The sequence below is a fragment of the Prionailurus viverrinus genome, chromosome D2 (genome assembly GCF_022837055.1).
Source record: "Prionailurus viverrinus isolate Anna chromosome D2, UM_Priviv_1.0, whole genome shotgun sequence".
In the NCBI taxonomy this organism is placed as follows: Eukaryota; Metazoa; Chordata; class Mammalia; order Carnivora; family Felidae; genus Prionailurus; species Prionailurus viverrinus.
Window position 1 is genome coordinate 35,460,004 of NC_062571.1, and position 15,169 is coordinate 35,475,172.

The 15,169-nt window shown below is 33.5% G+C and overlaps 1 protein-coding gene across 2 annotated transcripts in view; it reads left to right on the forward strand.

The window, feature by feature from the left end:
• The window catches only part of ADK (adenosine kinase), a 521,304-nt gene that overhangs the window by 243,282 nt on the left and 262,853 nt on the right, over positions 1-15,169 (forward strand). For both annotated transcript variants that reach the window (XM_047825350.1, XM_047825351.1), the window contains exons 5-6: positions 3,539-3,711; positions 8,212-8,320. In XM_047825350.1, the coding sequence (XP_047681306.1) occupies positions 3,539-3,711; positions 8,212-8,320 (282 nt within the window). The remainder of the gene's footprint in view (positions 1-3,538; positions 3,712-8,211; positions 8,321-15,169) is intronic.

Below are 15,169 nucleotides of genomic sequence, written 5' to 3' on the forward strand. Positions count from 1 at the left end.
TCAGCTTTTGTTTCTTTGGGGGAAAAGTCTTTATCCCTCCATTTCTGATGCACAGCTTTGCTGGATACAGAAATCTTGGTTAACAGGGTTTTTTTCTTTCTTTTAATATTTTGGAGGTTTCATCTCATTTTCTCCTGGCCTGCAAAGTTTCTGTTGAGAAATCCACCCATAATCATATGCATTTTTTCTTGTATATAACTTGTCTCTTTTGCAGCTTTTAAAATTCTTTATTTGTCTTTTGACAACTTAATTATAAGTTAATTATAATGTGTCTCGGGATAGCCCTATTTGGATTCAGCTTGTTTGGGTCTTTTTGGGCCTCATGGATCTGAATATCTATTTCTATATCTAGGGTCAGGAAGTTTTCACCCATTTATTGCTTGAAGTATACTTTCTGTCCTTTTCCTGTTCTCCTTCTGGAATTCCCATAATTCAAATATTTTTTTTTCATTGTGTCCCGTAAGTTCTGTAAGCTCTCTTCACTCTTTTTCATTCTTTTTTTTCTTTTTGCTCCTCTGAGTGAATAATTTCAAATGGTCTGTTCTCCAATATTTTTGGTTTTTGTTCCTTTATATTAGTACATTGAAAAGTAATAGTATGTTGAAAGTTATTTGCGTTTTTCCTATGGGGTTATGTTACAATTTGCTATTTTCTTTAGTTTCTTTGATTCTATTGTATTCAACTTTATCATTTTTTTCCAAATGAATTTCAAATTCAAAATGAATTACATTTTCAAGAATGTATAATTTTAACATTTCAAAAGGCCACTCTATGTATAGTGTCACATTCAGAAGAGTCTTTCTTCTGTTTCTATTTCTTTATTCCATTCCCACTCACCCTGATAGAAAACCATTTTCTTTAGTTTATGGTTTGTTCTTCCTGTTTTTCTTTTTCACAAAATAAGCAAACTTAAAATTATATGTAAATTCTAAAAGAGTATGTGTATATACTAAAAGGATATGCAGTAAAATCTTGGTTTTAGAGCATAATTCATTCTGGAAATATGCTTGTAATCCAAAGCACTTGTATATCAAAGTAAGTTTCCCCATAGGAAATAATGGAAACTCAGATGATTCATTCCACAACCCCAAAATATTCATATAAAAATGATTACAGTACTGTAATATAATACAAAATGATAAAATACATAACATAAAAAATAAACAAATTAACTTGCCCTTACTTTTGAAAACCTTTGTGCCTGGTGTGAGGGAGACAAGAGAGAGGAGGGTTATTGTGTAGGATGACTTTCACTATCACTAACAGAATCACTGCTGTCTATTGGCTCAATGGAATCGATTTCTTTTCGTGCAACTTTAACAAGGAACCTATCCAACGACACTTGCTTTTGCCTCCTTTTAAGGATTTCATGAAAATGTGACATTGCATTGTCGTTAAACAGATTCATTGCTTGCACTGCTACAGCTTTATTCAGGTGGTCCTTTTCTACAAAATTTTGCAGTTTCCCACATTTTACACATCTCCCTAATCTCATTTGAAGTAAGGGATTCCTCTACCTTTTCCTCCTCTTCCTCTGTAGATGAGATCTCCTCCATAACCTCTTGCTGTTCTTCGCGATTCAGATCCATCAGTTCGTACTTCTCAATGATTTCCTTCTTAATTTCCACCGTAATCATCTCCTTCTTTTTACTGCCTTTCTTTTCAACCTTCTTGTGCATGGGGGCCATTGTATACATTTGCACAGATGTTGACTACAGTATAGTATTAATAGACTCTTATGATATCCTGTATTTAGTGTAACTAGCAATAAGGCAGCAGAAGAAAGCATTCCTAAGCATTCGAAGCATTCCTAAGCTTAGTCTTGTATGGAAAAGCAAAGGACTGTCTGTAGGTGCTTTGAAGTGACAAAAAGAGTGCGAGTTGCGAGCACCTTCCATCGTCCTGAAAGGTCACTGATTTCTGCCACACTCCATGGCCTGAAACTGAGCATCTGAATATGGGAGATAGTCACCCACAATCCCACAGTGAAGGAGAGAGAGAGAGAGAGGGAAAAGAACCATTGGCTCAGTTGTGATCATGTGAGGTTTGGCATCACGTACTGTTCATCTTGCAGAACACTCACAGAACAAGTTACTCACAATCCAAGGTTTTAACTGTATATGATTTTAGTTCTCACTGTCTCTTAAAACATACATATACACATACAGACCCACACTTTTGAACTCTGCTCTTTTTTTTTTTGTTTATTTTCAAGAGAGAGAGAATGTGTGTGAATGGGGGGTGGGGGGGAGGGGTAGAGACAGAGAATGACAAAGAACCCCAAACAGGCTCTGCATTGTCAGCACAGAGCCTGGCATGGGGCTGGAACTCATGAACCATGAGATTATGACCTGTGTTGAAGTTGGGCACTTAACTGACTGAGCCACCTAGCTGCCCCTGAACTCTGCTCTTTTTTTTTTAAATATTCACAAAATATCCTGGCAGTTACTCCATATAGATGGATTACTCTGCATAGCTTTTCCTTGTTTGGTTATTTTTTAAGTTGCTGTATGGTGTTCCATTGAGAGGATTTATCGGTTTATTAAACCAGTTTTGTATGGATGGGCATTTAGCTTATTTCTCACATCTTGGCATTACAAGTGATGTCTGAAAGAGTACTTATGCGTATGTTGTTTCATATTATACGTGCATTTGTTTTATACTTCAAATATTTGGCAATGTGTAAAATTTTACTGTCTTGACTTTGTACATGGGATTTTTTGTTTATATTGGTGTTAGAAACAAAATAGATGGCAGTGTTAAAATAGATACTATAAGTATTAGAAAAATCAGGAATTTGAGCTAATTATGAAAGATGACAGTTCATATCAGTGAAAAACATATATTTTAAAAGCAATCCATTGTCATTTTATAGCAAGGAAATTAAAGTTCGAGACTACTGAAACTGAGATATTAGAATTTTTAACACTAGTTTTGAATTTTTAAAACAATTAGACTTAATCATAGTTTAGCTTAATTTATATATGAATTAAGTATGAAAATAATAGTGACCACAGCTAATATATATCTTTTACTATGTACTGGGTAATGTGCTCAACAATGCATAAACTTAAGTTGTTTATTTGTCATGAGGTGTACCTATAATTATTTTTCCATTTATAGGTGAGGAAAATGAGGTAAAGAAATGCTAAGTGACGTGCTCTTACTTAGACAGGTAGTAAATAGCAGAAGCAAGATTTGAATCCAGATAGTCTTCATTATAGGGCCTGGGCTTTTAATGACAATGCTACTATACTTCTATTGGGACTCACTATTAATTTTCTATATCAAGTTAGCACTGACCGAAAATCTTTATGACTTTAGATTCTGAGTTCTTAACTACTGTGTTCTATTTTTTCCCTAAAAGTAGTATAAGATATTATGTGGTTGTTACATCACATTTATCATAAGCATTAGTACAGGATTGGAATTCCATTCATAACAGCCACAGCATCTAACAGAGCATCCCTTCTATGCCACCATTCTATGTGTACCATATTTTTGAGCCATTAAAATTATTTATGTTCCTGTTTTTCAGTGGATGATTCAGCAGCCACACAAAGCAGCAACATTTTTTGGATGCATTGGGATAGATAGATTTGGAGAGATCTTGAAGAAGAAAGCTGCTGAAGCCCATGTGGATGCTCATTACTATGAGCAAAATGAGCAAACAACAGGAACTTGTGCCGTGTGCATCACTGGTGACAACAGGTCAGTGTAATTCCAAGGGAAGGTTTGTACCAATTACATATTTAAACAATAGTAAAATCTGAATTCCAATCTGAATTTGGAATTTAGATCTCATGAAACTTGAATGTTTTAATAACTCTTCTTCCTTGGGGCACCTGGGTGGCTCAGTCGGTTAAGCCTCCAACTTCAGCTCAGGTCATGATCTTGCGGTTTGTGAGTTTGAGCCCCGCATCGGGTTCTGTGCTGACAGGTCAGAGCCTGGAGCCTGCTTCACTTTTGTCTCCCTCTCTCTCTCTGCCCTTCCCCCGCTCACGCTCTGACTCTCTCTCAAAAATAAATAAACATTTAAAAAAAAAAAAACTGTTCTTCCTTGTATCATTTTCTTTTAAAAAAAAAAAATGATCCTTATTGTACCTGCTTTTGTATTCACGAGGAATATAGAATGAAAAATTTTTTAAGTCTATTTATTTATTTTGAGAGAGAGAGAGAGCATGAGCAGGGGAGGGGCAGAGAGGGAGGAGCAGAGAGAGAGAGAACCCCAAGCAGGCCATACACTGCCAGCATAGAGCCTAATGCAGGGCTTGAACCCACAAACTGTAAGATCATGACTTGAGTGGAAGTCAAGAGTCTGAAGCTCAACTCACTGAGCCACCCAGGCACCCCTGGAATGAAATTTTTGAGACTATCAATTTCAGTCTCTAATTTTTATAATTAAGATCAGAAAAGGAAAATAAGGAAAACATTTCATTTAATGTCTTGTAGCTAGTTTCTTGCTGGAACTGGTATGAAAAGAATGAATGATCTTTTCACCATATCCTTAGATTGGAATATTCAGATACATAGACATATAGACACATGTATTTTGCAACATATATAAAATACTCCATTATATCCAGTGTCCTACGAACTAGGTCATCTAAAGCATTTCTGGCAAACAGTCATCTATCCATATCAAACAACTTCAGTCATGGATAACGCACCACTCAGAAAACAATCCATTACATTTTTATGCAACTTTACTTTTTAGAAAATTCTTCTTTCTATGAACTTGAAATAGATCTCTCAGGAACTTCCCATACATTAGTTGTATTCCTGCCTTTTGCAGCTACACAGAGGCTTTTCTTCAGTATATCCTTGCATTATTACCATATTGCTCATCAGCATCTTTTCTCTCCTTTGCAAGGGAAAAGCAAAATAACTTCTCTAGCTGTTATATTGTTAAAATCAGCAACAATGATCTCTTTTTAAATAATGATTTACTAGAAATTTTACCTTCCTTATACCTAGAAATATTTAGGGTGTCCTCCTACATTCCCTGTCTCCTTTCTTACCCTTCTTTCCCTCCTTTCTTATCTGCTGCTTGTCTTCCTATATTTCCTCCCTTCTCTCTTCTCTTTGCTCCCTTCTTCCACTTTCTTACCTTTGGTTGTTGTTTGTTTGTTTGTTTGTTTGTTTGTTTGTTTGTTGTTTGTGCATTCCTTGATCTTTAGCAAATGTATGTGAAGGACCTGACAGTTTTATGTCCAGTAGTTATTGAATAACTAAAAATACAACTTCTTAAAAACAATTAGGGTCCCAAAGCCATGTTTAAACTTTTCCTATAATTTTATTTTTTGTGTGTAGGAGAACTTGATCATTTTAAGGTTTTAAGAAATAAAACCATTTATTGTTCAAACATTGAAATATACTTATTTATACTTTTTCCCTTTTAATTTTTCCTAAAGACAACTTTAATATGCAGATACAGTTTTCTCATTAGTGAAAAATAGGTCAGATTTTGCCTTTGATACCACTTGGGGTAGTATAAAATTGCTAAATTGTTTTTGTATGCTAAATTGGTATTTAAAAGAGCAGTTATGATCATATTAGCTCTCCCAGATGTCAAAAGCTTAATTAATATACTAATATTATGGTTATGGTGATCAGTAATGTTCAGATGATGTTAGAAGTGAAAAACTAGGGGGAAACTCTCACTATCAAACTTATTATCAACTAAATTGTAGAACCTAATATGTTTAGATAAATTGTTTTAGATACGGCTGGTCACTCTTAATATCACTATCCAAAACCCAGGAACCAAAGAATTTGGATAATGCAATATTCTTCTTTATTCATGTTCTCATTCTCCAAACTCTGAGCCACAGTCACTTGGATAGTGAGAGTACTTACATTTTAGAGAAATAGTGTAGTTTACTATCAAAGAGTAATTTTATTATCAAAATAGAAGTTAGTAACTGGTACTACAAGTGTTTGCTTTTTATTTTTATGTATAATTATTTCTGTCAAAATTTTGCTAAAGTCATGACTACTAGAATATGTTTTAGGAGTGCCTGGGTGGTTAGTTAAGCAGTCAGTTAAGTGTCCGACTCTTGGCTTCAACTCAGGTAATGATCTCACAGTTTGTGAGATCAAGCCTGGTGTTAGACTCTGCATTGACAGTACAGAACCTGCTTGGGATTCTCTTTCTCCCTCTCTCTCTGCCCCTCCTGCTCATGTGAGTGCACACTCTCTCCCTGTTGAATAAACTTAAAAAAATAAGTTTATTATTTTAGGGAGAGAGTGAGAGAGAGACAATGCAAGCAGGGAAGAGACAGAGAGAGAGGGAGAGAGAGAGGATACCAAGCTGCTTCGCACTGTCAGCGCAGAGCCTGACATGGGCTTGAACCCATGAACCGTAAGATCATGACCTGAGCCGAAACCAAGAGTCGGATGCTTAACTGACTGAGCCACCCAGGTGCCTCTAAAATAAAATATTTTTTATAAATTGGGCCTAATTATTCTTAACTTTGTAATATAGTAATATTTGCATATAAATATATTGATTCATACTGTTATTATTTTTAATCATTTAATCAGGCATAAATTTGAATTGATGTATCCTGAAGTAGTCAATTGGCATATGGATAGTAGAAATATGTTTTGGAAGGGAATTAGTTTTTTTTTTTCCTTAACAGAAGAACCAACCATTTTATAAAAATCTCAAGTGATGAAATGATATGTCTATATTTTTAACCATAACTGTTCCCTTGTGAGAGTGAAAAAAATGGCAAGTTATTTTCTAATTCCAGAATCAGAATGAGGAAGAAAATATTTTTATTGATTTGTATTTAACCTAAATAATTATTTTATTAACTGTATTTGTTGTACAATAACCAAAATTACTATCTGGCACTTGTAGCAAGATTTTAAATGCAGTGTCCTGCTTAGATTCTTCAGCTGCAAAACTGGACCAGTATAGGGAGTTTTCGTCTAGAGAAATTAATTTTAATTTACTCCAATCTTTAAAATGTATTGGTTTGCAAATTAATATGTCATAGTAAATAGGGCCTACATTTATATGTGTGTTTTGTGAAATTAATCCCATACCTGGCTTTTAAAGCATTAGGTTAAACAATGTATATAACATGTTGATAGTTAAAAACTGAAGTTTTTGTATATAGGTACATATGTTCATATGTCTTTTTTTGCATAACAACATAGTTTAATTTCCTAACTGCATTTTAAACCATTAAAATATAGGAAATGGATAATGTTATCATTTCAGTACCAAAGGAAACAAATTCCAGTTTTTCAAAATAGGTTGTATTAAAACAAGGATCAATATCTCTATTTATCTCAAAGGTAACAGAGAAATCTCAAAAAGTGCTCAAAACAAATTTAATTTTATTTACATTTATAAAATCAATGTGTAGCAATTAAAAAATTAAGAATTATGGGAATGCAAGCTGGTGCAGCCACTCTTGAAAACAGTATGGAGGTTCCTCAAAAAACTAAAAATAGAACTACCCTACGACCCAGCAATTGCACTACTAGGCATTTGTCCAAGGGATACAGGCGTGCTGTTTCAAAGGGACACATGCACCCCAATGTTTATAGCAGCACTATCTACAATAGCCAAAGTATGCAAAGAGCCCAAATGTCCATCGATGGATGAATGGATAAATAAGATGTGGTATATATATATATATATATATATATATATATATATACACACACACACACACACACACACAATGGAGTATTACTCAGCAATCAAAAACAATGAAATCTTGCCATTTGCAACTATGTGGATGGAACTGGAAGGTATTATGCTGAGTGAAATTAGTCAGGCAGAGAAAGACAAAAATCATATGACTTCATTCATATGAGGACTTTTAAGAGACAAAACAGATGAACATAAGGGAAGGGAAACAAAAATAATATAAAAACAGGGAGGGGGACAAAACAGAAAGGACTCATAAATATGGAGAACAAACTGAGGGTTACTGGGACAGTTGTGGGACGGGGGATGAGCTAAATGGATAAGGGGCATGAAGGAATCTACTCCTGAAATCATTGTTGCACTATATGCTAGCTAATTTGGGATGTAAATTTAAAAAAAAAAATTTTTTTTAATTAAAAAAATTAACAATTAAAATGTAAACCAAAATTTGCAAAATGTAGTGTTAATTAATTTTATAGAAGTACATGACAACTTTAACTATCGTATTACAGCCTAATTGCTTTTTGTTGTTGTCTTAGGTCCCTTGTAGCTAATCTTGCTGCTGCCAATTGTTATAAAAAGGAAAAACATCTTGATATGGAGAAAAACTGGACATTGGTACAAAAAGCAAGAGTTTATTATATAGCAGTAAGTATTTACCTAATTCAAATTTCTGGTACATATTTACACTGTTAAGTATAGTTTTTTAGTGGATATACGTTTTTAAATAATTGTCTTTTACTTATCCTGCAAATTATTAGCCCATGTCAATGCATATATTGGAATCATTATTATAAATACAGAATAGAAACATGATCATTCCATGGTAACATTATTTGTATTACTTACATTCAAGTCTACCTCTTTTTGGATACATTATACATAGATGTGTCTTAGGTAAGTATCAAATTCCATATTAAATCAGTTTCTTAAGATCTTTTGAAGTAATTCTAAAAATTTACATTTTATATTTTCAGGCTGCTTGTTGCGAATGATGCATGCATTGTGTGGGAAAATAGTAGTAGTATAAATATTCACTGCAAACAGAGCTTATTTGCCTAAAAAAATCTTAATTGCTGTTTATTCCATAGTAATTACTATGACATGTTTTAATTTAATATTTCAGAAACATTGATTGTGACAAATCTCTTAAATCTGGGAATAAGGGCAGCATGTAATTTGAATTATTAAATATTCTGACATAAAAATAATTGGTTAAGGGTTCATTTCTAAAATAAGATGGTACTAAAATTTCCCTGAATTAATCACCCCATGAATTCCTTGTTTTTATTTAATATGAGTTAAATGTGCCTGATCACAAATAAGTAGATACCTACGAGAAATTAGAAGTACCTCATATGCATATAATATATGGTTTTGGTATAACAGCTGCTGCCATTCACTACCTGAGCTGTGAAACAGCTGCAAAGACGTGTAAAAAATTGATTATCCAGTAGTAACATGTTTATTGAAAATATAATTATTTCTTTCAGTCTAGTGTTAATGTCTCCTACAACATGTTTATGTTCACTGCTTTAGGCTTTACAAGGTTATTATTGATTCCTCTATAAGGCAAATCATACCCCTTTATAATGTCAAGTAAATTCTTACGTTGAGAGGATTATATACAGGATGTTAGCTCTTTTGACAGTATGTGAGAAAACATTTCAAAAATTAAGAAATTTTCCCTCTTCATTATCTTCTATTTTATTTTTCTAAAGGGCCTCATTTTTTGTTACTATCTTGGGTGCCTGTTTTGTAGTGTGGTTCTTTAAGGGGAATTTATATGCTATTTCAAACCATCATGCATTTGAAAATCTGATTTTCATAGAACACCTGGTTTAAAATTTGGCATTATTTATGTTATTTATATTGGCTATGAAGTATGATAATATATTATGGTGGAAAACTACATTTAGCAAATAATTATAATTCTATTTTGATATATAGCAATTGGACTCCAAATTATGAGTGGAAACACTCAGTCTTAAACAGTTATGTATATTTAACATAGGCCAAGCTTGGATGAATGGAATTTTTATGGTAGTATAGACCCAACTTGCAAACAACTTAGAGTTTTTAATAATTATGTACCATAGTGCATGTAGCCAACTTTGGGCAAATTCAAATTTTTATAATATTAACAATTTATATAAGTCCAGGTTTATATAAAATGTAGAGCGCTCAGTTTGGGTCAAATTAATAAAGAAGATTGAATTATTTTTAAAACTTGTTAAAAATAAACAGCCAGAAACAAATACCAAAAATGGATTCCAGTTGATATCTCTGAGCTGTTAGCCCTTAGTTTCTATTTCAGCAATTTTGTAAAAGGAATGCTGTTTTACGTTTCCAGACAAGTTGATAGTTTGCTGAGAGTTTGGCTATTTTAAAATAGTTCTGAAAATATAAGAGTCATAAGGGATACCTGGGATGCTGTATATTCTACAACTATTTTTTTTTTTACTGTTTGTTTATAAATGTTTATTTGTAAGAAAGATAGCATGAGTGGGGGAGGAGCAGAGAGAGAAGGGGCACAAAGGATCCAAAGCAGGCTCCACGCTAACAGCAGAGAGCCCGATGTGGGGCTTGAATTCACAAACCGTGAGATCATGACCCAAGCCAAAGTCAGATGCTTGACTGAGCCATCCAGGTGCCCCTGTTTATTTTTGAGGGGGTGGCAGAGAGGGAGACAGAATCCCAAGCCTGCTCCATGCCGCCATTGCAGAGCCCAACACAGGGCTTGAACTCCCAAACGGTGAGATCATGGCCTAAGCTGAAACCAAGAGTCAGACACTGAACCTACAGAGCCATCCAGGCACCCCTCTACAACTATTTATTTTGATATTAACTAAGTACATAATGCTTATTCATTAAAATCTGTGAAATCTCTTCTGAAATGTAATGTTATGTGTACAAAGACATAAAGACATTCTGCATTTCTTTTATTATTTTTTAAATTATTTTTTTAAGTTTCAAGTTATTATTTAAATCCTAGTTAGTTAACATACAGTGTAATATTAGTTTCAGGAGTAGAATTTAGTGATTCATCACTTAAATATAACACCTTTGCAGTTCTTTTAATCCTTTAGTTTACTTCAAGGTCCAGACATCCAGGATAGTTTTTTCCTAGCATATCCTCAAACCACAAGTTTAGATTGAGTAGATATATCTATACTTATTTCAACAAATTAGGTGGGCTCCTCCATATTGGTTCTGTCGGGTCGGCAATCTTCTCACATTGTCATTATAAATAGCTGAGGTTTAACAAGTTGAAATTCTGGGAACTCTTTGATTTCAAAATTTCTTGGCCTGAGGAAGCAGCTCAGTGTATCTATTCAACGAATTTCCATAATTAAGACATCTATGTGCATTATGTAAAATAAACCAGATCTACATACTCGGCTCTTCTTTCCACTATTCCATAAATAAATAATGCTCATGAGCATTAAGAAAACCCAAAACCTTGATTGTCTTTTTTGTCACATAATTCAGTGAACTTAACAATGCAGAGTTCACATCAGAAACTTCACTGATAAAAGCTAAAATGGAATACGCATATACCAACATTTTCTTTTGGTTTAAGTAAGTGTTTACATCTTTTTTTTTAACCTTCATAGGAAGTGTTCCAATTATAGCATGTAAACTCAGTTTTTCCATGTTTAAACCAAATTCCTCAGTTCTTTCCTAGTATGTGATAAGGGATTACAGTTATGGTGACAGTTAATTATATTTTTGAAAATATAAATTCCAGGTGCTGTTCACCTTAACATCATATTCTCTTGCAAGAAATACTTCTTTTAATAGCCTTTTGAAGGCTATGATATTTAGGAAAGATTTATGAAAAAAATTAGGAAATTGGAGCTATTCATTTTTCTAAACTATGGATTTCCTTTTTAAAACAATATTAATGTTATGAAAAATGAGAAAATTAGCCCACAGCATTTTATCCTGTTCTTGATTTTTTATACTTATATTTTTATTTTATCTTTGCATTTTTAGTGTTTTAATATTTGCATTCTATTCTATAGCCATAATACTTACGGTCTTGTTTCTATATTTAAATGAGTTTGGGGCGCCTGGGTGGCGCAGTCGGTTAAGCGTCCGACTTCAGCCAGGTCACGATCTCGCGGTCCGTGAGTTCGAGCCCCGCGTCGGGCTCTGGGCTGATGGCTCAGAGACTGGAGCCTGTTTCCGATTCTGTGTCTCCCTCTCTCTCTGCCCCTCCCCCGTTCATGCTCTGTCTCTTTCTGTCCCAAAAATAAATAAACGTTGAAAAAAAAAATTAAAAAAAAAAAATAAATGAGTTAAATGCTCAACCACCACCAAGTATTTTACTCCATCCTCCTATTTCTTTATTGTTTATTTTGATATCCCTCATTTGGCTGTATTTTGTCATTTTTATCCCAAGGAAGGACTCAGAGCTGCTCTCTCTCCTTGAGATTTTATTTACTTCTTACTGCTTTATATAAAAATGACAACTTATTTGGTGTAATACAAAGTACTTCTTTGTAGATATTGGTTTATTTCCTAGCACTTTCTATGGGCAACCTGAGTCCAGGTTGGTTTTTATTTCTGTTCTTTATTATTTCCTTATTTTTGCTTACTTTAGATTTAATTTGCTCCTCTTCTACTCTTCATCCTTCATCCTCACCGCCCCCCCCCCCCCACCATTCATACTCCATCTTTGCTTTCTTTCTCAAGGTGGAAGCATAATTTATTGATTTGAGACTTTTTGCTTTAGACCTTTAGTGCTATAAAATTTCTCTGTGAGTATTGATTTGGCTGCCTCCCACAAATTTTGATATGTCATGTTTTCATTTTCATTCAGCTTGTAAAACTTTCTACTTTCTCTTTTACTTTCTTCCTTGACTTGAATTATTTAGAAGCATATTGTTTATTTTCTAAATATGGATATTTCCCAGAGATCTTCCTTTTACTACTATTATGGATTTGTATATTCCTCTTTGCATTTCTATCAGATTTTTCTTCAATGTGTTTGAAGCTCTGTTATTAGGTCCATAAGGATGTAGGGTTAATTATATGACCCATTTATCATTTGAAACATTTAATCCTGGTATTATACTTTGTCCCCACTAATTATTCTGTCTGATACTCTGATATTAATATAACCAATTCAACTTTTTTTTTTTACTATTAATATCTTGGTATATCTTTTTCTACCCTTTTGCTAATAATCTATTTTGTGTCTTTATTTTTTAAGTGCATCTTTTGCGGTGCCTGGGTGGCTCAATTGGTTAAATGCCCGGCTCTTCATTTTGGTTCAGGTTATGATCTCACAGTTCCTGAGTTCAAACCCCATGTCGAATTCTCTCTCCCTCTCTCTCTACCCCTCCCCTGCTCACACCCTCTCTTACTCTCTCTCAAAATAAATAAATAAACTTAAAAAAAATAAAGTGCATCTCTTGTAGACAAGATTTTGTTGGATCCTGTTTTTTTATCCAGCCTAAAAATGTCTGTCTTTTAATTGGGATGTTTATACCATTCCCATGTAATATGATTATTGATATGATTAGATTTAAGTTCATCATCTTGGTGTTTGTCTTCTGTTTGTCTTCTTTGTCCTTCATTCTATTTTTATTCTGTCCTGCTTTCTTTTAGGTTAATCCAGTATTTTTATTTCCATCATTGGGTTAATATCTCTTACTCTTTATTTATTTTTTATTTTAGTGACTGCATTAGGGCTGATAGTATACATCTTCAACTCATTATTGTCTGTGTCCATTTTTTTTTTTTTAATTAAGTAAGCTTTGTGTCCAGTGTGGGGCTTGCACTCACGACACTGGGATCAAGAGTCACATGCTCTCCTGACTGAGCCGTGTCTTCCTTCAAATAATACTATATCCTGTCACATATAGTATAAAAACCTTACAATAGTATACTTCAGTTTCACCTCTCCAGGTCTTTATGTTATCACTGTCACGCATTTTCCTTTTTTAATATTTTAATTGGTTTTTTAACATAGCTTTATTAATATATAATTGACATACCATGAACAGACAAATTTTATTTTTACTCATGTTATAAACAGTGTAACATTATTTTTGTTTAAATTGTCAAATATCTTTTAAAGAGATTTCAATAATTTAAAAAACCTATTCATTTAATTACCACTTCCAGTTCTCTTTATTCTTTTGCTTAGAATTAGATTTCCATCTGGTATAATTTTCCTTCTGCCTAAAGAACATTTTTAGCATTTCATATATTTGGGTCTGTTGGTGATGAATGTTTTCAGTTTTTGTATGTTTGAAAACTTCTTTTTTCCACCTTTATTTTTAAAAGAGATTTTTGCCAATTCTACTTTGACAGTTTTTTTGTCTTTCAGTACTTGAAAAATGTTGCTTTACTATCTTCTCTCTGAATTGTTTTTTTTAATAAGAAATCTGACATCCATACCTTTGTTCCTTTGGATGTAACATTCCACATACCCCCAACCCTGGCTGCTGTTAAGATATTTTATTTATTACTGGGTTTGATCAGCTTGATTATATTGTGCCTTAGTGTATTCTTTTTTATATTTCTTGTGCATGGGGTTTGTTTAACTTCTTGCAGCTGTGGATTTATAATTTTTATTATTTTTGGAATGTTTTCAGCCATTATTTTAAATATATTTTATGCCCAGCTGCCCTTCACCTTTGGGTCTCAAATTACCCATGAAGTTGTCTCCGTAGCTCAGTGATGCGACCCTTTTCATTTTTTTGGATACTTTTTTTTCACTGTGTGTTTCACTTTGGATTGTTTCTTTTGCTATGCCTTCTAGTTCACTAATATTATCTCCTATATCTGAACTGTCATTAATCCCATCCAGAGTATTTTTCATCTTATTTGTTGTTTTCATATCTAGAAGATTGAATTGAGTCTTTTATCTCTTCTTCGTCTCTACTTTGGACACATAAAATACAGTTAAAAGAACTATTTTGATATCTTTCTCTATTAGTCTTTACATCTTTGTCAATTCTGGGATAGTTTTGAGTGGTTAGTTATCCTCCTTATTAAGAATTGTGTTTTCCTTTCTCTTTATATGTTTAGTTATCATTAGTTTTCATTGGTAAATTTTATTGAGGTTTATTCTGGGATGCAGTTATGTTACTTGGAGCAAATTCAATATATTTGGGTCTTGCTTTTATGATTTGTTAGGTGAGTCCAGAGTAGTACTCTTTTAATGGCAATGGTTTCTCAACCAGGGACAATTTTCCCCCTTCGGGACATTTGGTAAAATCTGGACATATTTATTATTGTGATGAGTGAATGTTCCTACTAGTAAATATAAGACAGGAATGTTGCCAAGCATCCTGTACTGTATGAGACAGCACTCCACAATAAAGGATTATCCATTTCTAAATATCAGTACAGCCAAGGTTAAGAGACCCTGGTCTAAAGCTAAACATTCCCTATTACTGAAGTGAGACCTTCCTGTGCTCTATGCAGTGCCACATTAATTATGTTGTAGATGGTGGAAACAGGCACTATTCCCAGAAT